Source organism: Carassius auratus, chromosome 41 (genome assembly GCF_003368295.1).
Source record: "Carassius auratus strain Wakin chromosome 41, ASM336829v1, whole genome shotgun sequence".
Lineage (NCBI taxonomy): Eukaryota > Metazoa > Chordata > Actinopteri > Cypriniformes > Cyprinidae > Carassius > Carassius auratus.
Genome location: NC_039283.1, coordinates 3,136,578 through 3,163,320, shown reverse-complemented (window position 1 = coordinate 3,163,320; position 26,743 = coordinate 3,136,578). Strand labels below are relative to the sequence as shown.

Here is a 26,743-nt window from a genome sequence, read left to right as displayed (position 1 = left end):
GCCCTCCCTCATCTGAACCTCCCCTCAAGAACGTCAGTGTACACCACAGGACTTTCAGGGGAAAAGATTTCGAGAGACCAAAGTCCTTACAGGATATTTCACCTGCGCGAAAACGACGAAACATGTCACCAGTGTTTATCACATTATTATGATGGTGTTACATATAAGAAGTCATGGAAACCTTTAGTGGTTTGTTTAAAGTGTCTTTCAGATAGCTGATGTTGGGGATAAAGTGTACATACTATACACAAACAACATTAAAAATGTGTGTGGGTGAGTTGAATTTTGAAGCATTATACACTGAGGCTAAATTATGGAATTATTAAATGTCTTCAGAAAGATAATGTGGAAGTTGACTGATATCACGGTTTCAAAGTTTTCATTTGATATCGCAAGCCATGTGTTTTTTACATTTTTTTTACAAACATATTCGTAACAGGATTGTAGCATAAAAATACTGACAAAAAAAAGAAGAAAAAAAAAGAAGAAATTGGTAGTTTCCAATAGCTTATGGCACAGCAACTGATATGGAATGAGAAAGTATTCCCAGCGGTTGCATCATCACTTCTAAATCTATCTGATAACCCGTTTTTTGAGAGGTTGCAACAAGTTGGGTGATCACAAGGCCCAGGAAACATGTAACAGCAGGCATTATTCCACTCTTCCTCAATCTACCTTGCTGGACCTGCTTGATTTACTTTCCCACCCCTTGAGCTTCTGCATCAAAAAATCAAAATACAATAATTTGCCGAAGCCTCCTGTGCCCGCCCCACACTCCAGTAATCTGTCAGGAGTGACAGGCCCTCAGAAGCCCACCACCGTAAACCAGATGTTATCACTAAATCACTACCAACAAAGACAGATGTGACATTGCAAGGGAGAAAGGGTTACGGGTGTAAGGGAATACACAAAATTATATTAAGTGTAGCAAAATAGCACAACAATTTTATTTCACGGTCCACCTGACTGTTCTCACAATCACTTGCCGCGACCCGAGAAGCTGATGAAGTGAAGGACGAGGTTTTGTGATGCAGACAATGGGGCGGCTATGACAAGAAGAGCAGTCAGGGAGCGACAGAGGAGCTTGAGCCATTCTAGGGAGCCGTGTCAACATGCCCTAGCTAGGGCGGGCATTCCTGAGTGGCACACACAGTGTCCTCGTGACAAATGGGCATTTCACATTAGCCAAAATAAAGAGCTGTACCCTCAGAGGGTGATAGCGTACCCTCTCAGACACTGAGTAAATATATCCCAACAGTGTGTGTACACATAGCTCGACTGAGAGTGATAAAGAGAAAGACTAGAATCAGCAGCACGACGAAGTTCAAAAGTCAACTCCTGGCAGCCGTCCAATCAGAGAGACCCACAGTGCACCTCTGACAAAAGGACCTGCTATATAAGAGCAAACACTCCTAATGAGCTCAAGCCAATAAAAAACACCATACAGCTCATAGCCAATGCACATTTCTTTTTTTAAAAGTTCAGTTTTTATTCACAGAATGCTCTTGTCCTAGAGGTCAGAATGTCACCCCAGAAGTAGATCCCTGCACTACTTTGACAGCAGTGCCACCCGGTGGTCAACTTAAACATCACAGAAGCCAATGGTGTCCAACCCTTCTCCTGCTCCAAACTCATCCACACACTTTAACCAGCAAGGTCTTCAGGATTCATAGAAACTTCTAGCCAAGTGTTTTGAGACAGGCTGGAGCTAAACTCTGCAGGACGTTGGTCATCTAGGACACCCCTGGCTTATTATTATTATAAGAGATTATTATATTTTTTCAGGTCACATCATGACCCAAACAGCAATATAGTGTAGTCTTGTTGTCTGGGGCACTTTAAGCCTTGTTGTACACAATTTTAATATCAAAGGTCAAATCTGGGTCACTGTATTTGACACATATGACCGAAACAAAGCAGAAAGAACATGACACAAAACACTTAATAAAGAGTGACATTAAACAGTCATTCTCTAGACCGTAAATATACAATAATTAAGTGTTGGAAACTAATAGCCATGATTCTACATAATGTTCATTGAAGCATTTTCCTGTTTAACACTGTACAGCTGCTCACACAATCTGTAATGTAGAAGGCACTAGAGAAATCAAGACTTCACTCACTTTACCTGTAACAGGATATACTGCACCAATATAAAACCAAAAGAAATAATGAAGGAAATGATTTATTTAGCAAAAGACACTGTGGTATAAATGACTATATACAGAAGAAGAGCACTCATCAGTGCACTCAGAAACAGCCCCTGCTTTACCAGGACACACGAGCAAATCAAGATCAGGGTCACATCACATCACAGATTACAGTCTCTCCCTTCTCCTGTCTCACATGATCCACCTTCGGAGATCTCCAGGTGATTCTGAGTCTGGCGTCTCGGCGCAGTGATCTCAGGGTCTGTAAGTGCACTTGAACGTGCGCACTACACGATGCACAGGTGCAGTAGTGATGGTTCAGTCTGATTCACTGCTGTAGTCTTCAGCAGGCTCGAGGTCGTCTTCTCCTTCCTCACGCTCTTCATCGCTCTCCTTATCCCAGTCCTTCATGGATGTGCCCATCATAAAATCATCCCTCAACACGCTCCAGGACGGATTCTCCCCTTTCACGTCTACAGGCTGCTGATATCAAGAAAAGTTACAAGAGTCAGTCTCATAATTCATACACTGCTTTATTTTTACATGAATGAAATCAATAAAAGCAGGAGTGTAAACAGCGAATGAATGAAATTAAGAAAAGCAAAAGTTCTTGAACACAGTCTACATGATGCTCAGAACTCATTTGACATAATCTGAATTATTTCTGAATAGTGTAAATTTCAGCTATTTTTAATCTTAGTCCTCTGTCAAATGTAATTATTAGTTTTTATCATATTTAGTCAACTTGTCCTTTTTTGGTCGACTAAATGTCTGATAATTTTAGTCTAGTTTTAGTCAGTGGAAACTTACACATCTTCATACTGCTTACCAGGTCAAGAAAATATGATCATATTACCCCAATTTTACAGTCTCTGCACTGGCTACCTATTAAGATCCGTATCAGTTACAAATTATCATTACTTACCTATAAGGCCCTAAATGGTTTAGCTCCAGCGTACCTAACTAGCCTTCTACCACGTTACAACCCATCACGCACCCTAAGGTCACAAAACGCTGGACTTTTGGTCGTTCCTAGGATAGCAAAGTCCACTAAAGGAGGTAGAGCTTTCTCACATTTGGCTCCCAAACTCTGGAATAGCCTTCCTGATAATGTTCGGGGTTCAGACACACTCTCTCTGTTTAAATCTAGATTAAAAACACATCTCTTTCTCCAAGCATTTGAATAATGTATATTTTTAATTGTGAGTGTAGTTGCACCTGATCAAAGGTGCATTTTTATTCATTAGCTTGGGTTAAACTAATTTTACTTTGTTGGATCAGCAGCTATGCTAATGATGTCTGTATTTTGTTTCTATGTTTTGTCACGGGATTTACATCCCGTGGTAACTAGGATTTAAACAAGCTCCAGTCTGGATCCAGAACACCTGAGAAGAGATGATGCTGACCCTCAGAGGACCTCAGATGATGCTAACCCTGAATCAACAAACAGAACTAACAATTATTGCTAAATGTGTGACTGAATCATATAATAACTTAATTAATAATATTGATAGTTCATCGTCTAGCTGACTACGTCTTGTATTATTATTTTTTCTAAAATCCTGTCAAATGTGCACAAACTACTAGCTACTACTAAATATTGTAGAAACATAATTTTCTGTAAAGTAATTTGTAACGTTTTTTTTTTCAAAAAGCGCTATACAAATAAACTTGAATTGAATTGAATATTGTTGTATAATGGTTAAAATGATGAAGAAGAAAAAATATTATTTTGCTCAATTTTAATTGCAGTGATTGTTGTCATTTGGGAAATTTATTTTTACATTTCATCAGAAGTTGCTCTTTCACCAATAAGCACAAATCAACAGAAAATCTTTTTGAATGAATATTCATTAACGAAATTAACACTAGTACATACCCAGTAATATTTAATAGTAGGTACAATATCTTTAATAATTAATAATTAAAAGATATGATCTGTTTAGACCTTTGAGACCCTGTTTAATGACAACGAGAGCTAGAAATGTTAATAAAATTATTTGATTACCGTAAATCTACACTGAATGTTAACAGAGTCACTTTGACATTAACAAGAAATGGCATTCACAACAATCTTTACTCATGTTGTGTGTATTGCTTGGTCAAAAAAAAAAAAACAGTTACATGATTACAAAGACAACTTTTTAATTATCCACACTGATTAACTGCATACAATAAAAAGTTAAATAGCATTATTTATATTAAATTTACATTTTAAATTAAATTTATGCATTTAGCAGACACTTTTATCCAAAGCAACTTACGCTGCATTCAGGCTAACAATTTTGTCCTAACATGTTCCCTGGGATTTGAACCCCCAACCTTGTGCTGCTAACGCATCAGGAACACTAATTTATATACTATTATAATTACAGAATGAATATGATAACATATTTTGAATTAGTTTTGCATTTTAATTTAAATTTTTGTAATTCTGTTATGCACTTTTGTCAGTTTTATCAGTTTAAGTTCTTTTATAATTCAATTTAGTGTTATTTAAGTTGTTTTTATTGTACTTTTACTAATTTTGGTAATGCAATTTAAAACTTACTTCAGTTAGTTGCCAGGGCAATATTTCTAAATTACTCATTTAGTTTTTTTATATCTTATATATTATACATATTATATATAAATATTTTAATCCAGCTATCATAATAGTAGTAGTAGTAATAATGATAATAATAATAGTTGTTGTTGTAGTAATTAACAGTAGATGTATTAGTCCCAAATCATCACGGTACGGACGGCACGGTTCGCTTTAGGGCTGGGCGATATGACAAAACATATCGTCTGGACGATAGAAAATGTATATCGTTTTATATAAGGCTCTATCGTTTACGGCAAAATTTTACGTCAAGATGCACCTCACGCCACGGCATGCCCATGCACGCTGCAATACATAAACAAACATGGAGGAAGACGGTAGTAGACACGGTTCAGACCAGGGTAATTCTCAACAAGATGACCAGCCAACCCAAACCGAGGAGCTTGTACCTAAAAGAGGGGCGACTTCTGTTGCATGGACGTAGTTTGTTTATAAGAAGACTGACGTGGACCAGACAACAGTTGTTTGTAAAGTTTGCTGGCTTCCAGTGCCAACTACGGACTCCAACACTACTAATTTATTTTATCACCTGCGCAAAGAACCACGAAGAAGAATACAGAGAGAGTCAACGAGCAAAAACTGCAAAAGCAGCGTCGAGTGGTGATGTAAGCGCTCAAAACAAACTCCAGACACAGACGCTGCAACAGACTTTTACCGGTGGCACACCATACAGCCATAGCTAACATTCTAAATAAAATAAATATTTAGTCCATACTACCTTTATTTGTTTTATATAGCATTTCAAACTGCATTTCCACATTGCAATTTTATATAGACTATTCATAAACTGAAAGAACAGAAAAATTGCTATATCGTTATGTATATAGTTATCGGGATATCAAATGAGCTATATCGGGATATGAAATTTTGGCCATATCGCCCAGCCCTAGTTCGCTTCATGCAGTCAGATGAATAAGCATCAGTCCAGAAGGGGACGCGTGGTCATGCACCGCTAACGGTCACAACAGGAAAGAGAGGAAGCATTCAATGACATTCAAGGACATGGAGAACCAACTACATGCTTTAAATCAGCAGTTTGGGAAAGTTTTAGGCTCTAGAGATGCACCGATCAACCGGCTTTAAATTGTAATCAGTTGTTAGGTTTATTTTGGCTGATCTCTATTTCACATAAACTGCATTGCAATCATTCCCCAAATGTAATGTGTGTGGAATTGTTTATGAAGTCTGTAAAGAGGAGAAAATACTGTACCAGGCAGATCAAGCTCACTGTTCATGATGCTCAAAATACAGGAAAACAAATATGTCCGGGGTTTACATGAATCTATCTCTGAGAGGAACTGACCAACTTTAGAAGTGTTGTGATGATATTTTCTTTTCCTCTTACCTTCATGTAATATATATATTAGTGTTGCACTGTTTACAGCGATAACGAAGGAAATGCTGTTCCATAAGCCCCACCTGCTGTCAGAGAATAAATCTGCACTTTCATTCAGTCTGTCTGCTGTTTTACGCAGGGGTCTTACTGTGCGTTCACACAGCTGGCAAAGAGTGCGTCAAAAATCGCTCTGCCCTGCTCAAAACGCTGCAGAAAGATTCGTGATCGCTCTGATGTAGATCGAATGCTTCTCTCGTATTTAAAGCGGCTGCAAAGCAAACAAGCTTGTTGATCTCGTGCAGACTAACCTGAGGGTAACGTTATAAGTTAACCTCATTAAATACTGTTGTGGACAAAGTATTAAGGTCCTTTAATTAATAATGTATAAAACACTGTTAAAATACTCTGGTGCAAGTAAAAGTCCTGCATTGAAAATGTTACTTAATCACGTATAAACATTACTTAATGTACGCGTCATAGCTCATTACCATAAAGTTCAAAACACTTAATAAAGAGTGACATTAAACAGTCATTCTCTAGACCGTAAATATACAATAATTAAGTGTTGGAAACTAATAGCCATGATTCTACATAATGTTCATTGAAGCATTTTCCTGTTTAACACTGTACAGCTGCTCACACAATCTGTAATGTAGAAGGCACTAGAGAAATCAAGACTTCACTCACTTTACCTGTAACAGGATATACTGCACCAATATAAAACCAAAATAAATAATGAAGGAAATGATTTATTTAGCAAAAGACACTGTGGTATAAATGACTATATACAGAAGAAGAGCACTCATCAGTGCACTCAGAAACAGCCCCTGCTTTACCAGGACACACGAGCAAATCAAGATCAGGGTCACATCACATCACAGATTACAGTCTCTCCCTTCTCCTGTCTCACATGATCCACCTTCGGAGATCTCCAGGTGATGCGGAGTCTGGCGTCTCGGCGCAGTGATCTCAGGGTCTGTAAGTGCACTTGAACGTGTGCACTACACGATGCACAGGTGCAGTAGTGATGGTTCAGTCTGATTCACTGCTGTAGTCTTCAGCAGGCTCGAGGTCGTCTTCTCCTTCCTCACGCTCTTCATCGCTCTCCTTATCCCAGTCCTTCATGGATGTGCCCATCATAAAATCATCCCTCAACACGCTCCAGGACGGATTCTCCCCTTTCACGTCTACAGGCTGCTGATATCAAGAAAAGTTACAAGAGTCAGTCTCATAATTCATACACTGCTTTATTTTTACATGAATGAAATCAATAAAAGCAGGAGTGTAAACAGCGAATGAATGAAATTAAGAAAAGCAAAAGTTCTTGAACACAGTCTACATGATGCTCAGAACTCATTTGACATAATCTGAATTATTTCTGAATAGTGTAAATTTCAGCTATTTTTAATCTTAGTCCTCTGTCAAATGTAATTATTCGTTTTTATCATATTTAGTCAACTTGTCCTTTTTTGGTCGACTAAATGTCTGATAATTTTAGTCTAGTTTTAGTCAGTGGAAACTTACACATCTTCATACTGCTTACCAGGTCAAGAAAATATGATCATATTACCCCAATTTTACAGTCTCTGCACTGGCTACCTATTAAGATCCGTATCAGTTACAAATTATCATTACTTACCTATAAGGCCCTAAATGGTTTAGCTCCAGCGTACCTAACTAGCCTTCTACCACGTTACAACCCATCACGCACCCTAAGGTCACAAAACGCTGGACTTTTGGTCGTTCCTAGGATAGCAAAGTCCACTAAAGGAGGTAGAGCTTTCTCACATTTGGCTCCCAAACTCTGGAATAGCCTTCCTGATAATGTTCGGGGTTCAGACACACTCTCTCTGTTTAAATCTAGATTAAAAACACATCTCTTTCTCCAAGCATTCGAATAATGTATATTTTTAATTGTGAGTGTAGTTGCATCTGATCAAAAGTGTTTTTTTATTCATTAGCTTGGATTAAACTAATTTTACTTTGTTGGATCAGCAGCTATGCTAATGATGTCTGTATTTTGTTTCTATGTTTTGTCACGGGATTTACATCCCGTGGTAACTAGGATTTACACAAGCTCCAGTCTGGATCCAGAACACCTGAGAAGAGATGATGCTGACCCTCAGAGGACCTCAGATGATGCTAACCCTGAATCAACAAACAGAACTAACAATTATTGCTAAATGTGTGACTGAATCATATAATAACTTAATTAATAATATTGATAGTTCATCGTCTAGCTGACTACGTCTTGTATTATTATTATTATTTTTTCTAAAATCCTGTCAAATGTGCACAAACTACTAGCTACTACTAAATATTGTAGAAACATAATTTTCTGTAAAGTAATTTGTAACGATTTGTTTTGTAAAAAGCGCTATACAAATAAACTTGAATTGAATTGAATATTGTTGTATAATGGTTAAAATGATGAAGAAGAAAAAATATTATTTTGCTCAATTTTAATTGCAGTGATTGTTGTCATTTGGGAAATTTATTTTTACATTTCATCAGAAGTTGCTCTTTCACCAATAAGCACAAATCAACAGAAAATCTTTTTGAATGAATATTCATTAACGAAATTAACACTAGTACATACCCAGTAATATTTAATAGTAGGTACAATATCCTTAATAATTAATGATTAAAGATATGATCTGTTTAGACCTTTGAGACCCTGTTTAATGACAACGAGAGCTAGAAATGTTAATAAAATTATTTGATTACCGTAAATCTACACTGAATGTTAACAGAGTCACTTTGACATTAACAAGAAATGGCATTCACAACAATCTTTACTCATGTTGTGTGTATTGCTTGGTCAAAAAAAAAAAAAAAAAAAAGTTACATGATTACAAAGACAACTTTTTAATTATCCACACTGATTAACTGCATACAATAAAAAGTTAAATAGCATTATTTATATTAAATTTACATTTTAAATTAAATTTATGCATTTAGCAGACACTTTTATCCAAAGCAACTTACGCTGCATTCAGGCTAACAATTTTGTCCTAACATGTTCCCTGGGATTTGAACCCCCAACCTTGTGCTGCTAACGCATCAGGAACACTAATTTATATACTATTATAATTACAGAATGAATATGATAACATATTTTGAATTAGTTTTGCATTTTAATTTAAATTTTTGTAATTCTGTTATGCACTTTTGTCAGTTTTATCAGTTTAAGTTCTTTTATAATTCAATTTAGTGTTATTTAAGTTGTTTTTATTGTACTTTTACTAATTTTGGTAATGCAATTTAAAACTTACTTCAGTTAGTTGCCAGGGCAATATTTCTAAATTACTCATTTAGTTTTTTATATCTTATATATTATACATATTATATATAAATATTTTAATCCAGCTATCATAATAGTAGTAGTAGTAATAATGATAATAATAATAGTTGTTGTTGTAGTAATTAACAGTAGATGTATTAGTCCCAAATCATCACGGTACGGACGGCACGGTTCGCTTTAGGGCTGGGCGATATGACAAAACATATCGTCTGGACGATAGAAAATGTATATCGTTTTATATAAGGCTCTATCGTTTACGGCAAAATTTTACGTCAAGATGCACCTCACGCCACGGCATGCCCATGCACGCTGCAATACATAAACAAACATGGAGGAAGACGGTAGTAGACACGGTTCAGACCAGGGTAATTCTCAACAAGATGACCAGCCAACCCAAACCGAGGAGCTTGTACCTAAAAGAGGGGCGACTTCTGTTGCATGGACGTAGTTTGTTTATAAGAAGACTGACGTGGACCAGACAACAGTTGTTTGTAAAGTTTGCTGGCTTCCAGTGCCAACTACGGACTCCAACACTACTAATTTATTTTATCACCTGCGCAAAGAACCACGAAGAAGAATACAGAGAGAGTCAACGAGCAAAAACTGCAAAAGCAGCGTCGAGTGGTGATGTAAGCGCTCAAAACAAACTCCAGACACAGACGCTGCAACAGACTTTTACCGGTGGCACACCATACAGCCATAGCTAACATTCTAAATAAAATAAATATTTAGTCCATACTACCTTTATTTGTTTTATATAGCATTTCAAACTGCATTTCCACATTGCAATTTTATATAGACTATTCATAAACTGAAAGAACAGAAAAATTGCTATATCGTTATGTATATCGTTATCGGGATATCAAATGAGCTATATCGGGATATGAAATTTTGGCCATATCGCCCAGCCCTAGTTCGCTTCATGCAGTCAGATGAATAAGCATCAGTCCAGAAGGGGACGCGTGGTCATGCACCGCTAACGGTCACAACAGGAAAGAGAGGAAGCATTCAATGACATTCAAGGACATGGAGAACCAACTACATGCTTTAAATCAGCAGTTTGGGAAAGTTTTAGGCTCTAGAGATGCACCGATCAACCGGCTTTAAATTGTAATCAGTTGTTAGGTTTATTTTGGCTGATCTCTATTTCACATAAACTGCATTGCAATCATTCCCCAAATGTAATGTGTGTGGAATTGTTTATGAAGTCTGTAAAGAGGAGAAAATACTGTACCAGGCAGATCAAGCTCACTGTTCATGATGCTCAAAATACAGGAAAACAAATATGTCCGGGGTTTACATGAATCTATCTCTGAGAGGAACTGACCAACTTTAGAAGTGTTGTGATGATATTTTCTTTTCCTCTTACCTTCATGTAATGTATATATTAGTGTTGCACTGTTTACAGCGATAACGAAGGAAATGCTGTTCCATAAGCCCCACCTGCTGTCAGAGAATAAATCTGCACTTTCATTCAGTCTGTCTGCTGTTTTACGCAGGGGTCTTACTGTGCGTTCACACAGCTGGCAAAGAGTGCGTCAAAAATCGCTCTGCCCTGCTCAAAACGCTGCAGAAAGATTCGTGATCGCTCTGATGTAGATCGAATGCTTCTCTCGTATTTAAAGCGGCTGCAAAGCAAACAAGCTTGTTGATCTCGTGCAGACTAACCTGAGGGTAACGTTATAAGTTAACCTCATTAAATACTGTTGTGGACAAAGTATTAAGGTCCTTTACCTAATAATGTATAAAACACTGTTAAAATACTCTGGTGCAAGTAAAAGTCCTGCATTGAAAATGTTACTTAATCACGTATAAACATTACTTAATGTACACGTCATAGCTCATTACCATAAAGTTGCCCTGATTTCAACTCTCCTCGACGCTCTCAAAAGCCAAGTCACATCGCTCCTTGACGCCGGCTCACATTGAAAATGAATGTCTTCCGGACACTTTAACGCTGGTGGTGTGAACTCACATTTACGAAGCATCATTTCACAAATCTGAAGTCTGACCATTCTGTTTTTGTGTTAAATCTTGAAATTTAACGTGCTACATGTAGCACTACTCTCTGCTCAAAATAAATTAAAAAAATAAATTTCCTGTTACTTGTATTGAATGGAGTCATACCGAACCTTGACTTCTGTGTACTAGGGCTGTCACTTTTGTGACGATTTTTATGACATAAGTGTTCATTGTCTAAAAAACATTTTCCATGTCTAAAAAAATATGTTTCCTTTTTCAACGTCAAATAACGGACGAACGTAAAAAGAGCGCTGGAAACGCACAAGTAAGCAATATTTCTTATTTATTGGCATTAAGTTTCGTGCAGAATAACATACAGTAAAAGGAGTGCAACATTCTCGAAAAAATATATATGCAGAGGGGACGGCTGCCGTAACAAAAGAAAAACATTAGTGCAGGCTTCAACCCGACTGCATTTATGATTTAGGCAATTCAAAAATCTCCAAGATTATTTTAAATAATGATCAATCCATTTCAAACCACTGTTCAAAAAAATGAAACTTTAAATGGACTTGAGAACAAGCCATGTGTGTTTTTTTTTGTTGCATGTAACCAACACTTAGGCTAGGCGGCACTAGGCAGGCATGCGCAAAAAGGCAAGGGGCCATTACAAATTTATTGGACAGGAAAAAAAGTCGATCAACATTTTTGGGGTCCAGCGCAGGGCGTTTTTTTATTCACTATATGTCCAGCTTTTGAGAAGACGCGCTCTGACCGCACTGATGTCCCAGGGACACTCGGGTACAGCTGCGCAAGGTTGGGGTATTACCGGTCGCTGTCAGCTTGCAATGGTCCTTTTCGTAACTCAGAATCTCCTGTAACTAGATGCACGGATGAGGCGAATACGCGTCTACCGCGCTGCGAGACCTCCAGACACGCGTAAACGCGTCTTTACATTGACTTAACATTGAAATCATTCGCGGCAGACACTCTATTCGCTTTTGGTGTGGACGCTTTCGACGTCACTGGGTCTTATAGGCGCGGAAAATTGCTGGTATTTTGTGTCTAGCTTTCGCAAGGCATACTGTGCTATTGGAATTCTTTATTTTCTTTTTCTGCTTGTTTGTGAATTTTGTTACATGTATATTTTTTTTATTGTTTAATTATTTTAAAATTAATAGTGTACATATTTGGTTAAAATCGATTCACTATTTTCATTTTCAAAACTTTTTTGGGTTGGTCCGATCGATTGTGCAATCGATTTTCGAACTAAAAGTGACAGCTCTACTGTGTACCGTTACACCCCTTCTGGTACATACAGTACATTTTCACTTTAAGCGAGGAAGTAATGCCATGTGACGAGGAAACACTGCTAAGTGTATACGAGAAATAGAAGTAATCTCACCACTTTCTCTTTTTTAATGGCTGGTTTGTGAGCCACGTCTGCTCCTCTCAAGACATCAATGAAGTCCTTCTTAGTCACTGAGGACAGAATTCTGGATTTCTTTCTCTCTGAAGCCCCAACTTCCTTAATCCTGTCATCCACGTTCTTCTGATGCTTCTTCACTGCGTTGAACAACTGCACCACACCTCTACAGATATCATGCAACACAAGAACATACTTCAACAGACTGAGAAACACAAAACCAAAGAGCTCATAAACTGCTTGACTAAATGATGTCTCACCTGGTAGCAATCTTCTGTAGGTTCCTCTCATGCTCTCGGTCTCGAACCACATCAGGCTTCTCTCTGCACATATTCTCCCACGCTCGTTTCTTATCGATCTGTCAATTATACAGTAAAACCTGCATGTAGCCCCGTTTAATGCCTCTTCAAATAAATGCACTGAAGATAAAAGGGTGTTCTTTCACCCTTTTTCAAATGTATTTAATATTTCTTAAAATGTTGCTATTATTCACAAATGAACATGTGGAACATCAAATGAGTAACATCTACATCTGCTCAAGATATATACATATACATATATATATATATATATATATATATACACACACACACACACACACACACACAAAGTAACATGGTGTGTAACACTTCTGCTCTCATTTGGATAAATTACTACATAATTAAATTATTATTATAATTTTTTACAGAAAAACAGTCAATTAAATGTAAACAGTAAAAAAAAAAAAAAAAAAAAAAAAAAAAAATTATATATATTTATATATAGCAATTCATTCCAGCTCTTAGAAACTTGATTTTAAGCATATTTTACAATTTATAACATAAAAAAAAAAAAAACTAAATAAAAAGGATATCTTAAATTGAATTCTATGAGCTCTGGTGAAGCCGGCTGATGTTGCGTTTCATTAGCTTACCTTTTTCTTTTTCTCCAGACGCTCTTTCTTCTCCTTCTCTTTGATCTTGTCCAGCTCTTTGTTCTTCAGGAGGATGCTGGGTTTGCTCTCTGGCGTTTTCTTCCCCAGGATTTTGGCCATGGCTTCAGCCCATCCGACATTGGGATTTTCCACACCATCTCCACTCTGTCCTTCTTCAGTCTTCCCATCCTCATCACCGCTGTCTTCTACTTCACTTCCCACACTGGATCCCTCCTGACCACTTTCTGGTCCACACTCTCCATCATTACTGATGCTGTCATCAGAAACGCCCCACTCTTCCTCTGAACATCCACATCACACATAAAAAACATACATAACCACAGTCATGGCGTCAGTTTTAAAGGCAACCATATGTTAAACAAAATTTCCTGAATCTGTTTGAAGAATTTATTGATCTTAAGACTTATAAAATATATACCCAGACAGACTCCTACTGGAGTTTTGGCCCACATGGATTTCATGTGGGCCAGATGTGGGCCGAATCTGTATAAGTATCTCAGGATTCACCCCATAAAGCTGGTTAAGAGGATTTCCGTTTACATGTTATTTGTACGATAAAGTTAGAAGGACCCTAAACTCTATTCTATCCAATCAAAATTGAATCCATAGATATAACAGAGATAAAGAATACTGATCAATAAACCAAACGTAATATTTTTAACAGACACGTCATATAAATGCCCAATAAATTACTAACTATGGCACAGAGAACTACTGTGTATTCTGTTTTATATTTCTACTGTAAAAAAGAGGCTAATTGTGTCTACAGTAAAAGCCCTCTGCCCCGCAGCTGAACACAGTAGAGTAACGATAGAGTAGAGACGTTTGATCAGCGACTGATAATACGTATCCTGGCGAAACGGCATGCTATAGGTGCAACATCATAATTTGACGGTGAAACAGTTTAATTTCCTCACCATTTCCCTCTTCGACAACGACATGTGGCTTCTTCATGAGCGTCGCCATCTTTACTGGTATTTACGAGTACTTGCTAAACAGTCCGTGTGCAACAAGAGACGCGCAGGAAAGGTTCCGCACCTATTTAGATACGTGTTATGGAAAGCCATTTTAACATTTAATCTATTAACTGTTCTAGTATCTATTTTCATGCTACTAGTACTTATTATTATTATTATTATTTAAAATACTAGTATCTTTTCCATTCAGTACTAGTGCTTATTCATGAGGCACTAGTGTTTATTCTTTAGCTACTAGTGTGTATTATTTAGGTATTAGTGTTTTTTTAAGTTATAAGTGCTTATTCATTAGACACTAGTACGTAATCATTAGATACTAGTACTCGTACCAATAGTATATTCTTCTTGTTAAGAAAAACTAGAACCAGTGCGTATTATTTATTTACTAGTAATTTTTAAGACCAGAGATATCCTGAACTTAATAGAACTAGTACTTTAAAAATGTGCATTTCTGCCCAGTATGGTAATCGTATGTTGAATATTAATGAGCCAGCAACATATAGGAGAGAGATATAGAAAAAGAAATAATTATTTGTACACAAGCACAAAGAAAACATATTTTTGTCCATTTTGTGAACCTAAAAGTTTTGTGTGTTTGTTGGTCTTTGAGTGACCTCTGGTGGCAGGATGGAAATAAGAGACCAATTTTATTAGCTGTTATTTTACCATTTTTCCTTCAGTAAAACAACAAGTATCATGAAAGTGAAAGTGACAAGTGACATATGGTGACCCATACTCAGAATTCTTGCTCTGCATTTAACCCATCCGAAATGCTCACACACAGAGCAGTGAACACACACACACACTGTGAGCACACACCCGGAGCAGTGGGCAGCCATTTATGCTGCGGCGCCCGGGGAGAAGTTGGGGGTTCAATGCCTTGCTCAAGGGCACCTAAGTCATGGTATTGAAGGTGGAGAGAGAACTGTACATGCACTACCCCCACCCACAATTCCGTCCGGCCCGAGACTAGAACTCACAACCCTTCGATTGGGAGTCCAACCCTCTAACCATTAGGCCAAGACTTAACCCCAACAAATATGACCCTATCATGTCAGGGCGGTAGTTTTTGTTTGTTTGTTTGTTTGTTTTTTGCATGTGACACTGGTGCTGCAGATGCCGAACGTCTTTACATTGATGTCCTGTACGGGTCAAGCTGGTGCTGCAGACACCAGACGTCTTTACACTGATGTCCTGTACGGGTCAAGCTGGTGCTGCGGACACCAGACGTCTTTACACTGATGTCCTGTACGGGTCAAGCTGGTGCTGCAGACACCAGACGTCTTTAGATTGATGTCCTGTACGGGTCACGCTAGTGCTGCGGACACCAGACGTCTTTACACTGATGTCCTGTACAGGTCACGCTGGTGCTGCAGCGGACGTCTTTTACATTAATGTAACTTTACAAAAGATACTAGTACCTAAAGAATAAGCACTAGTAGTTAATGAATAAGTAAGAATACTTAATGGAAAATATACTAATATCTAAAAATAAGTACTAGTAAAATTAAATAAGATACTAGTGCAGTTTATAGATTAAATGTGAGAACGGCTTGCCATAAACGTGTAACCCTGTCCATCCAGTTCGATTTTATGGAAGGGCACTTTTTATTTATTTTCTTTTGGACTAAAGCAATGCTACACCAGTTGAGTGCCATGAAACAGATTTTTTTTATTTAACTGACTGGATTCGTCTAAAAGAAGAAAATTATATACACATAGGATGCCTCGGGTGAGTAAAACACAGCCTAATTTTCATTTTTGGGTGATCAAACCCTTTAAGGCATATATGCGTGGCAGGCTGACATGTAATAATATCTGCAGCTGTTTGTCTTTACCATTGTTCAGTTCTGAAATTGACATTCGGATAGCTAAAATAGTGATATATTTCAGATGAATTTACAATATATCCCTGGCTACTAATTGCATTACTTTCACATTAAAGTACTACATATATTAAACAGTAAAATCAGCAAATCAGTATTATTAAAGAGAGTAAAATTAACACCAAAGCAACATTGCAAGTTCAAAGAAACACTAAAGAGACAACAAGAACAAAGAAGCAGTTAATTATATTTTTCTCTGCATATTAATCTGGCTTTGTAACACTGAGAATTGTAACACTGAGAAAAAAAAAATAATTAAACAAATTAACACAAATGATTTTCTGGCAAAATACTACATCACTATAGTAATTATATGGTCTCTAAACGTGTTTGACATATTCAAAACATTAAATGGCCACTAGAGGGTGATAAACACCATGATAACAAGTGATACCGTCTGCAACACAGGGTTTAAAATCAAATTATTTGCAAAATAAACAAAGATGAATTATTCACTTACGTTGTTAAGCTTGCAGACAAATTCTACTAGTGCAGTGCAGTCTAGTCTAGTCTAAAAAAATTCACAAATTCAGTTTTATTATTTGAACTAATGAGTTGAATAATTTTGTTAAATCTTATTATAGTAATTTGTAAATAGTGTTATCAGTCTGCAGTTATCAGCAGTAAAGAACACAAAACATCCTGTGGGATGCGACCAATGCATACTCACACTCATGAACTGAAAGTGAGACCAGCTGTGTCCATCTCTCGTGGTCTGGAAGGGCCAATACTATCACTCTTTGGGTGTCTGGCATGAATGAGGTGTTCTTTTGAGCCGTGTCTCTCAGCTCTGAGTCCACCCATGTCTTTCCCATGCTATGCTCATCCTACATGCTTTTGACAGGGGTTCGTTATTCTGCCAGCTGCGATTGATTATGGATGAGTTTGTTTTTCTGCTCCTACATAAAACACAATTGTACAAATATGTCACAGATTAAAAGCAGATTTCAAATTGTATATATAACTCTCAGAAGATGCATTTACTTTCTTATACGGTATGCTTTCCTCTGCATGTGTACGTGTGAGACGGGCGCAGACTCTCCAGTGAGGGAGCTGGCACTGATCATCTGAGCATGCTCAGAACCCTCACACAACAGCATCGCTGTTCACATAGCAACAATGCTTGTCTGTGTGAATCTAGCACCACTACGCTTGTTCTGCTTCTGGTTGTATTTTTTCCCTTTTACCAAAACATTTGAAATGCATAAATAAAATAATAAATACTGTTATGAGGTAAAATGGCAGAAATTATGTCAAGTCATAATTTGTGTCAATGTTATTTTAGTATCACTGAGATGCTTCAATAATATTCAATTTAGTTACTTTTTTTTTGTAATTTGTATTAGATTTATTTAAAATATCTAGATCGTTTTTTATTTATTATTTAAAATTTAGTTTTTGTAATACATCAAGGTATATATATATACATATATATATATATATATATATACATACATATATATATATATATATATATATATATATATATATATATATATATACACATATATATATATATATATATATATATGTATATATATATATATATATATATATATATATATATATATATATATATATATATTATTATTATATATATATATATATATATTTTTTTTTTTTTTAAGTCTGAACACTTTTATTTCCAGTAACAAAAATATATTCATGTCAAGTTTAGGTTTAGTTAATTACCACTAAAAAAAGCACTGACATGACATATTCAATACTATGCCAATTGCTATTGTTTAGATTATCCTATTTTCACATAAAGTATATAAGGTATAATTCATATTTTATAAAAAACAAATAAATTAATAAATAAATAAGATCGAAAGTCTGAATCTATAGCATAAAAAAAAAACCTTTTTAAAATTGCAAAAACAAATAGCGAAGGCATGGTGAAAAGTTCCCAAGCCAGTTTTAATGTGACCTACATATAACAAAAAGTAAAAAAGATATTAAGGAAGTTGTTAAGTTTAGGTATGGGGTTTAAGGATTAAGGAATCTAAAATATGGTCATGCAGAATAAGCCATTAATATGTGCTTTATAACTAATAAACAGCATGCTGGTTAACCTGAGAATTGGTCCTTAAAACTAAATGTTACCAAAAGATTAATAATTTTTTTATCAAAGGGAAAGTTCACAAGAATAATGAAAAAACAAACAAAAAAAAAAAAAAACAAATCAATGGTAACAAGAAATTGTTTGGCCACATCTTTTTTTTTTTTTCAGTGGAATAAAGAGGGTGAGTAAATGACGACAGATTTTTTTTTCTTTTGTGTGAACTATCCCTATAAAACATGGAGCGACTGGACTTTAATCACTAAAATAAGAATACAGAGAATATGAAATATTTACATTACTTGAAATACGTTACCTAAAGACATTTCAATGGAATGGAAGCTGTTCCATATTTTGTGACATTCATTTTTTTTTCAATGAAAAAAGTCAAATAAATCAAAATGGATCACAATCTCAAAGCCCTGTGGATAAAAATGTAAAATGTAATCAATAACCTGTAAAAGATGACCCTGTTGTCAATGGCTCAGTGTGTTTAGCAGCGTGATCTGGCCGTGTGATGTGCTTTGTCTTTGTCGACTGTGCAATGGCTTAATTCTGGGCTGTCAGAGAGCACGTTTGTCCGCTGTCATGATGGGTGGGTGAAAGTTAATGCAAAGCAAGGCTTCATTCGGGGTGCTGGTGGAAACCATACAGAAGAATACTTGCAAGATAATACAGAGCATGCCTTGGATTGTACACTCCTTGATAAGGGCTTTATGGAAGTCAGTGCCATCTTTATTGTGAATCATCATTGTGGACTGTGACCTGATGAACATTTAAAGGTTGAGTCCTTTGTTGATGATGCTTGATCTGGTGATTCGCAATGATGATTATTGTGCTTTGAGTATTAAGAAAGGCGCATTACAAATAAAATGTATTATTATTATTATTATTATTATTATTGCGTTCAGTATCAGTAGCATCATTCAGAAGAGTGTTTGTATCCAAGGTGTCTGATTACTCGTTTCAGTGCATGATCTGATTTCTGGAAGGAAATGTGCAATGTTACGTTCACAGGTTCAGAGTTATCCAGTGACTCTGTGAAAAATTATAACAACTGTTAACTAAACTAAACTAAGCCATAAACAATTAAAAAAGGGAATACAAATCTAGCTAAACGAAATTAAATTAAAATGAAATCAAATAAAATCAACTTCAAGATAATAGCAAAAATTATACCAGTGGCATTAAAATGATATTAGTATGCACATGATCTTTAGCTGGATCAGTTAGAAAAATACACAGTTGATTTGAAACAAAGAGGCCAAATTTACAATACTACTGTCATCTGAAGAACACAACATTGTTTTAATAAATATATTAATATATTAATTATTTAAATATATTATTACAACAACTTGTCACACACACACACACACACACACACACACACACACACATATATATATATATATCTTCACTATATAAACACATGTAGGACGTTAGCCTGTAGGGGCTGTTATTTACCTGGTGCCAATCAACACTGATAATACTTCTCTCAAATAATGTTTCTGTTGGACAGAAAAGTGGGTTTGAAAATTAGGTCAAGCACTTTGATCCAGGAAGCGTTATTTCATGTGACATCACAATCATCTGACCCAGATCACGTTCAACTTGTGATGTTTAAGTCATTGTCATTTCTATAAACAAATCGGTTTCTAATTCATGCTGACACAGAGCGCATCGCAGCATGACTAAATCACACAGTAGCTACATTCAAGTTTAATTAGCTGTTTTGGCATGTTTAGAGTCTTATCTTAAATATTTAGGTTAGTACTGCTGTGTTTTGCATGCTGAATGGTGATGTCTGTATGTGTCTACACCTTTGAATCAAAATTGAACCGCAACACTGTTTGCGTCTTGTAAGACAATTTTGGGACTGACACACAATGTGGCACGCACAGGTGAAGGTTTGTAGTTTATGTTTTTCTTCAGACCCTGAAACTAAATCATGTAAATTAGAAGCACAAAAACATGTTCCTGTATGTTATCTTTCTGCAACATACATTTAACATACAAGCAATGAATGATATCAGTTTTACCAGAATTCCAGTCTTGATTTAGACTCCCAGGCATCAGTTGATGAAGAGATTGGACTGGATATAACAGCGTATGTTGGGTGGTTTAAAGTTCAGCCATTAGTTGAGAGCAGCATGTAGGGTGGAAGTGTAATAGGCATGAGATCCACTTTGTCCCAGTGTGCCACTTTTGGAAAATACTTGCGAGGTCAGCAGCTGAAGCTCATCTCTTTTCTTTTCCACCTCCTCCTCCCTAACACATCCCCTTCAGGCTCCTGAGATAATGGTTAATATTTAAAACAAGAGGATATGAGCTGAAGGTCTGTTATGAATATTATGGCTAAGGCGGTCACTAACTGATTTTGTCCTCCTTGACCTCTATGTGCTCTAACATCAAGCACAGGCTAAGGACTGAAGCTTGTCACAATTGCACATGCTGCATGGAGACGGAGCGCTATCTTATTTGATCTGTTACCAGATAAGGGACACATACTGATTGTCACAGTATACAGTATGTGCCTAAAGCTTTTGGTTGAGTTGCACCATTTGACCCATGTGATGTTTACGATCTAATACACTCAATCAGATTCCATTCTGTTCAACTAGTCATGACTAAATCTCATGCCACATTGAGAGTAAATGACCATTTGGATACTATTCATGTTAGGACTGTATTATGTGGCAGCATTCGGTTCATGAATAAAAATCATATTGTAATGAATACACCTGTGAAATTTGTTTTTCTACTATGGTAACTAAATGGACATCAGTAATAATGGATGGCATATTTATTAATTAAATATAAATTTATTATAGATTTATTTTGTCATATGACAGGACTGTGAACTAGTAAACACACACAAACAAAACTGCAGTAAATACATGGTGAAAAACAGTCACATTACCAAAAAGATATATTCTCCATTATATGGAACTTATTTTAACCTTAATGTTGATATAAATATATCTTTGCACATGTTACACTTCAAATACCCTGATTGCTTTTGGCTCTAACTGGTTCTTTGGCCTATAAGTAAGGAGGTCTAAAACATTTCATTGCTTCATTACATGTGCTGTCAACACTCGTATAAGCCAAAGACAGAACGCTCTGAGGAACAAGCTATTCTGTTCTGCCTGTTCCTCACACTGTCAGCCCAGGGACGCGATCAGCTGTGCATGAGAATGAGAATGTGCAAGACTGGAGGCAGACATAGCCAACCTTGATAAACACCTTTATAAATAAACCTGCCAGTGGCTGACATTCACTGGAGAGATATGCTAATGCTGGAACCTTGTGCTTTGTCATACCCATTGAGCAATGGCACATGTGGACTGCAGCTCTGCTCAGGCTCAGGAATGCCAAACAAATAAGGAGTGCCAAATTTCTCCCTAGGGGCCTGTAGGAAACATCATAGAGGACCTTAATGTCCTGCATTAAAAGTCCTGCTCTGGATTTTCAGTTTCCAAATGATCAGATGTGTTGGTAGCTAACTTTGGAAGCTTCCATCTACGTTTTCCTGTGTACACGACACGTGATAACATGATGATTAATGGATGCCCAGTCTAACTTTAGCGGATAATACTGAAAGAATAAGAAGACTTATGACGCAAGATTTGACACATGGTATTGACTTTGTGTGACCTCCTTTCAAGTCAAGTCAAGTAAAGTTGAGCTTTATTGTCATTCCTCTACATGTGAGGAACAAAATGTCACGGCTCACAGGACCACAGTGCTAAATAATTACAGACATACAACTATTAAACTATTAAAGTTTTTTTCAAGTATGGCTCTGTGTGACGTAAGATGGAGCGGAATTTCCTTATATGGGTCCTGAGGGCACTTCTCCCGGAAGAGTAGGATTTGCATATCGTTTATTTCTTAAGGATGATGCAATCCCAACGAAAAAGGTCACAATTGTGTGTTGGAACCCCAGGCGGTGAGTAAAACTGCTTCAAATATCTCTGCCTCCTTGTTAGTGCGTCCACCTCCCATGCCGGAGACCCAGGGTTCGAGCCCCGCTCGGAGCGAGTCGTTGCTGCTTTGTTTTGGATGATGGTTTTTTTTCTCACGGTAATGTCACACAACTTCCAAACGCTCTCAACGCAAAAGCCTACTGGCGCTCTTGATTCTTTAGCTCCGACCACACGTCACGCCTCCAGCTGGTCGTGTGTGTGAAAAGTGTCTAGTGCCAAAGAGGAGAGTGTGTAACTACAGGTGGTTTGTACAGGCCCACTCACCTGCATTTAGCACACTTCAGACTGCACAGAAAAAAACTGAGAGTTTCAGACATTTTGTTCTGTGATGTGGTAAGGTTTGGCGATGTTTGGGGGTGGAGGAGGTGGGATGGTCCATGTTTCAGGAGGTAGGGGGTTTGTGTGGGGTTTCAGAGGAGGGCGGGGTGATTTGAGATCAGGGCTGGGGGAAAAAGCTGTTGAGCAGTTGACCGGATCGGGCTCTGATGCTCGGGTACCGTTTTCCTGATGGTATGAGCAGGAAGACTCTGTGGGAGGGATGGGTGGGGTCCTTCACAATAAGGAAAATGTCCAGGATGGAGGGGAGGGGGCACAGGTGATCTGTGCAGCAGTGTTCACTGTCTGCTGGAGGGTCTTGTGGTCTGCTGCACTACAGTTCACGTAACAGACAGTGATGCAGCTGGTCAGCACGCTCTCTATGGTGCCCCTGTAGAACATGGTGAGGATGGGTGGAGGGAGACTTGCTCTGTTCACAGGGCAGAGAAAGTTTAGGCACTGTTGTGCCTTCTTAGAGAGTGACATGGTGTTGGTGGTCAAGGTGAGATCCTCTGTAATGTGCACCCACAGGAATTTAGTGCTGCTGACTCTCTCCACAGCTGAGCTGTCGATAGTCAGTGGGGTGTGGTAAGAGTAGTTTCTCCTGAAGTCCATCACACCCTCCTTTGTCATACATTAAGGGACAGGTTGTTAGTGCCAGATCACTCATTGCAGATGATCCATACCACCATTGTGTTATCCACAAACTTGATGATGTGGTTGGAGCTGAACTTGGCAGTGCAGTCGTGGGTCTTTAGCATGAAGAGCAGCGGGCTGAGCACACAGCCTTGTGGAGCACCTGTGCTCAGTGTGGTAGTGCTCGAGGTGTTGTGGCAGACACGGACTGACTGAGGTCTTCCAGGATACAATTACAGAGGGAACTGTTAAAGCCAAACCATGAATAAAAGTGGTTGAGTTCATCCGGGAGAGATGTGTCATCATAAGCCTGTGGCAGGGGCTTGTAGTCAGTGATGGCCTGAGTGGCTTGCCATAGGCTCTGTGTGTCTCTCCTGTCTGTGAAGGGATTGTTGATTTTTTGAGCATATTGCCGTTTTGCATTTTTGATGCCAAAGGACAGATGGTTCTTGCTGTTTTGAGGGCTGCTTTATCTCCTTATCTGAATGCTTCATCTCTGGTCTTTAGCAGCCTATGAACCTCTGTTGTCATCCACGGCTTCCAGCTTCTGGTCACACCATCAGTGCATTTTTTTATATAACCAGTCACTGTTTCAGTGTACTTATACAGGTCTGTGTGGTTGTTGTAGGTGGCTGCCTCTTTAAACATGTTGCAGTCTGTGCACTGAAAGGTAGCATCATCTGGCAGTGATGAACAGTGCTTTGTCACTACCTCAGCATTATTACACCACTCTTTTTTGATGTACACACACAAGCCACCCCCATGAGTATTTCCAGACAGTTCTGTATTTCTTTCCGCTCTGTAGCAGGTTAAACCATGCATCTGAATAGCGGAGTCCAGGATATTTTCGTTTAGCCATGTTTCATTGAAAACGTTTGAGAGCATTAGTGATGGAATCACTGGACTAGTGCAGTTATCCCTTAGCCTAGCTCATGTGCCTCCACACTTCTGTCCCCTCGCACACTCTTGTGCTAGTAGCATCAGTAGGTGAGGCCACAGTCTCAGGGTTCGGCTTCAGCAGCAGACAGAGGCCTCACAGCTTCTCAGTAAGTCACCAGCGAAGGCTGATGTTTGTACAGTTTGCTGATTTCCAGAAGGCTTTGTTGATCATAGATGTGTTTCTGATTGTTTTCGTGACAAAGAAACACCGTTTTAGGGACCCGGAGTAGCCGCTGTGTCTGACCGCGCTGCCATCTTGGTTTATCCTTTGGGTTATCCAAACTTGACTTGACTACTTATGGTAGTGTACATACACACACTACTATTCAAAGCTCTAGGATCAGTAAGATGTTTTCATGTTTTAGAATTTGTCCTGCATTTATTTGAGGAAAAAGTTACAGTTCAAAGTATATGTTTTTTCTATATATATATATATATATTTTAAAATATAATTTATTCCTGTGATCAAAGCTGAATTTTCAGCATCATTCCTCCAGTCTTCGGTGTCACATGATCTTCACAAATCATTATAATATGCTGATTTGCTGCTCAAGACTTTGCCGCTTCATATTTTTGTGAAAATCTTGATACATTTTTCATACAACAACAGTTTACGGTGACCATGATTATGAAGCTCCAAAAATACATAAATTTCATAAAAGTATCATAAATGTGTATATGTTTTATGCACTATACCTTTTGAAATCACTTGGAGTTTGAGAAACTTGACTATGAACTGTCATTGTATGGAAAACATCTCCTTATGGATCATTCATAATTTATCCTTATGTCTTACACTAAAGAATAACTGGAGAGGTTTGAAACAATATGAGGGAGAATCCTGTAAATAATTGCAGAATTTTCATTTTTGAGTAATTTACGCCTTTAATCTTTTCAGAAACGTTTTAGCATTACCCATTATCAAGTGCTGTGATTACCTTGTCCATCACAAGATTCTGAATCACTGAGAACCTTTCATTAGTAAGTAAGTAAGTCATTAAACAGACACTTTTATTGTAAGTAACTTACAGTATGCCTGACAGAAAGACATGATGATGATCACGCATGGAGCACACAGCACAACATCCTCACTGGTTGCTATCTCTTGTTATCCTTCAAAGAGCATGTGCTTGTATACTTTAATTTGTTCTTATTTTGGCTGAAAGAAATGGGAATCATATCATCCACAGCAGTAGCCAAATCATCCACAGCTTAGTGATTTCATTCTTCTTGCAGAACAAGGGTGAATGTCTTGTTTAGTCTTAATTCATGATAACACTCTCTAAAGCTAATCTGAAAGAGGCCTGGTGTGCTTTTGAATTTATGCTTGCATTTAATGCAGAGACATCTTTTAACTAAAATGAATCATTTAATGCCAAGGTCAATTTAAAAAAATCTAATTCCGTACCACATGGGGGAGCTATAACTTCATAATGGCATAAATGCATCAGTCTCAAATGAGAGCTCAAAATAGGATTCCAGACCCTTTGGGCCTGTAGTATTACCACATAATATTTTGTCAAAGAGAAATTATAAAAATTATTGACTTAAATACAGCAATGTGATTTTAGACGTTAGTTGCATGTGTCTCATGCAAGTGTCCATAATGAGTTGCCCAGTGTAGCAAAAATTTGCCCTTATTACCAGTTTTACATGCCAGCTTAAACACCTCAAAACTTAATAATTTGTGAATTCCATTTGTTATGCGAGTTGTGATGTGAAACAAAGCATTAAAAAAACCTGAGCATTCCAAAATGATAGTGGGAAAATTGCACACACTCATATTCATGTCTTATTTCTAGGCATTCAGTATTTTGACTATATACCACAGATTGCACAATTACACATTTTTATCATTTCTTGGATAAAGAACAGGCTATATATATGTCCTTGTCCCCTACGCCCACTCTGGCTGAATGAGCTCTGATAATATTGCACGGAACGGCTGATATGCTTGCGCAGTGGATTGTGGGATTCACAGTAGATCAGTCAAACTGTTAAGAGCATCTGAGACCAGTGGAAAGTTTTAAAAAAATGCTTAACTTTCAGCAAATGTAAAGCAAAAACATATTAGGTGGCAGTCAGTTTGTTGTTGAGGTGCATTTAGTTTTATTTATCATGTGTAGACTGTTCAGGATTATCAGCTGGATTTATTTAGTGCATAGAATATATTGTTTACATCCAGAATGCCTTCACTGTGTATAGACTGGCTGGGTTTA

The 26,743-nt window shown here is 37.4% G+C and overlaps 1 protein-coding gene across 2 annotated transcripts; it reads right to left on the bottom strand.

Moving 5' to 3' along the window:
* Positions 1–6,824: 6,824 nt before the first annotated feature.
* LOC113059795 (RRP15-like protein) lies at positions 6,825–14,737 on the bottom strand. Of its 2 annotated transcripts, none has more exons than XM_026228407.1 (5): positions 14,635–14,737; positions 13,697–13,998; positions 13,044–13,141; positions 12,763–12,949; positions 6,825–7,288 (listed from the first exon to the last, which is right to left on the bottom strand). In XM_026228407.1, exons 1-5 carry the CDS (start codon positions 14,681–14,683, stop codon positions 7,124–7,126), a joined length of 801 nt encoding a protein of 266 aa, XP_026084192.1. In that variant the 5' UTR covers positions 14,684–14,737; the 3' UTR covers positions 6,825–7,123. The 2 variants fall into 2 exon arrangements, with proteins under 2 accessions (XP_026084192.1, XP_026084193.1); XM_026228408.1 differs by having other exon boundaries at positions 6,825–7,285.
* Positions 14,738–26,743: the final 12,006 nt, after the last annotated feature.

Coding starts and splice junctions, on each gene's coding strand:
- LOC113059795 (XM_026228407.1), bottom strand. CDS start 14,683: ATGGCGACGCTCATGAAGAAGCCACATGTCGTTGTCGAAGAGGGAAAT. Junction 12,950..13,043: donor CTACAGAAGATTGCTACCAG/GTGAGACATCAT, acceptor TGATATCTGTAG/AGGTGTGGTGCAGTTGTTCA. Junction 7,289..12,762: donor CCATTAAAAAAGAGAAAGTG/GTGAGATTACTT, acceptor TCTTGATATCAG/CAGCCTGTAGACGTGAAAGG.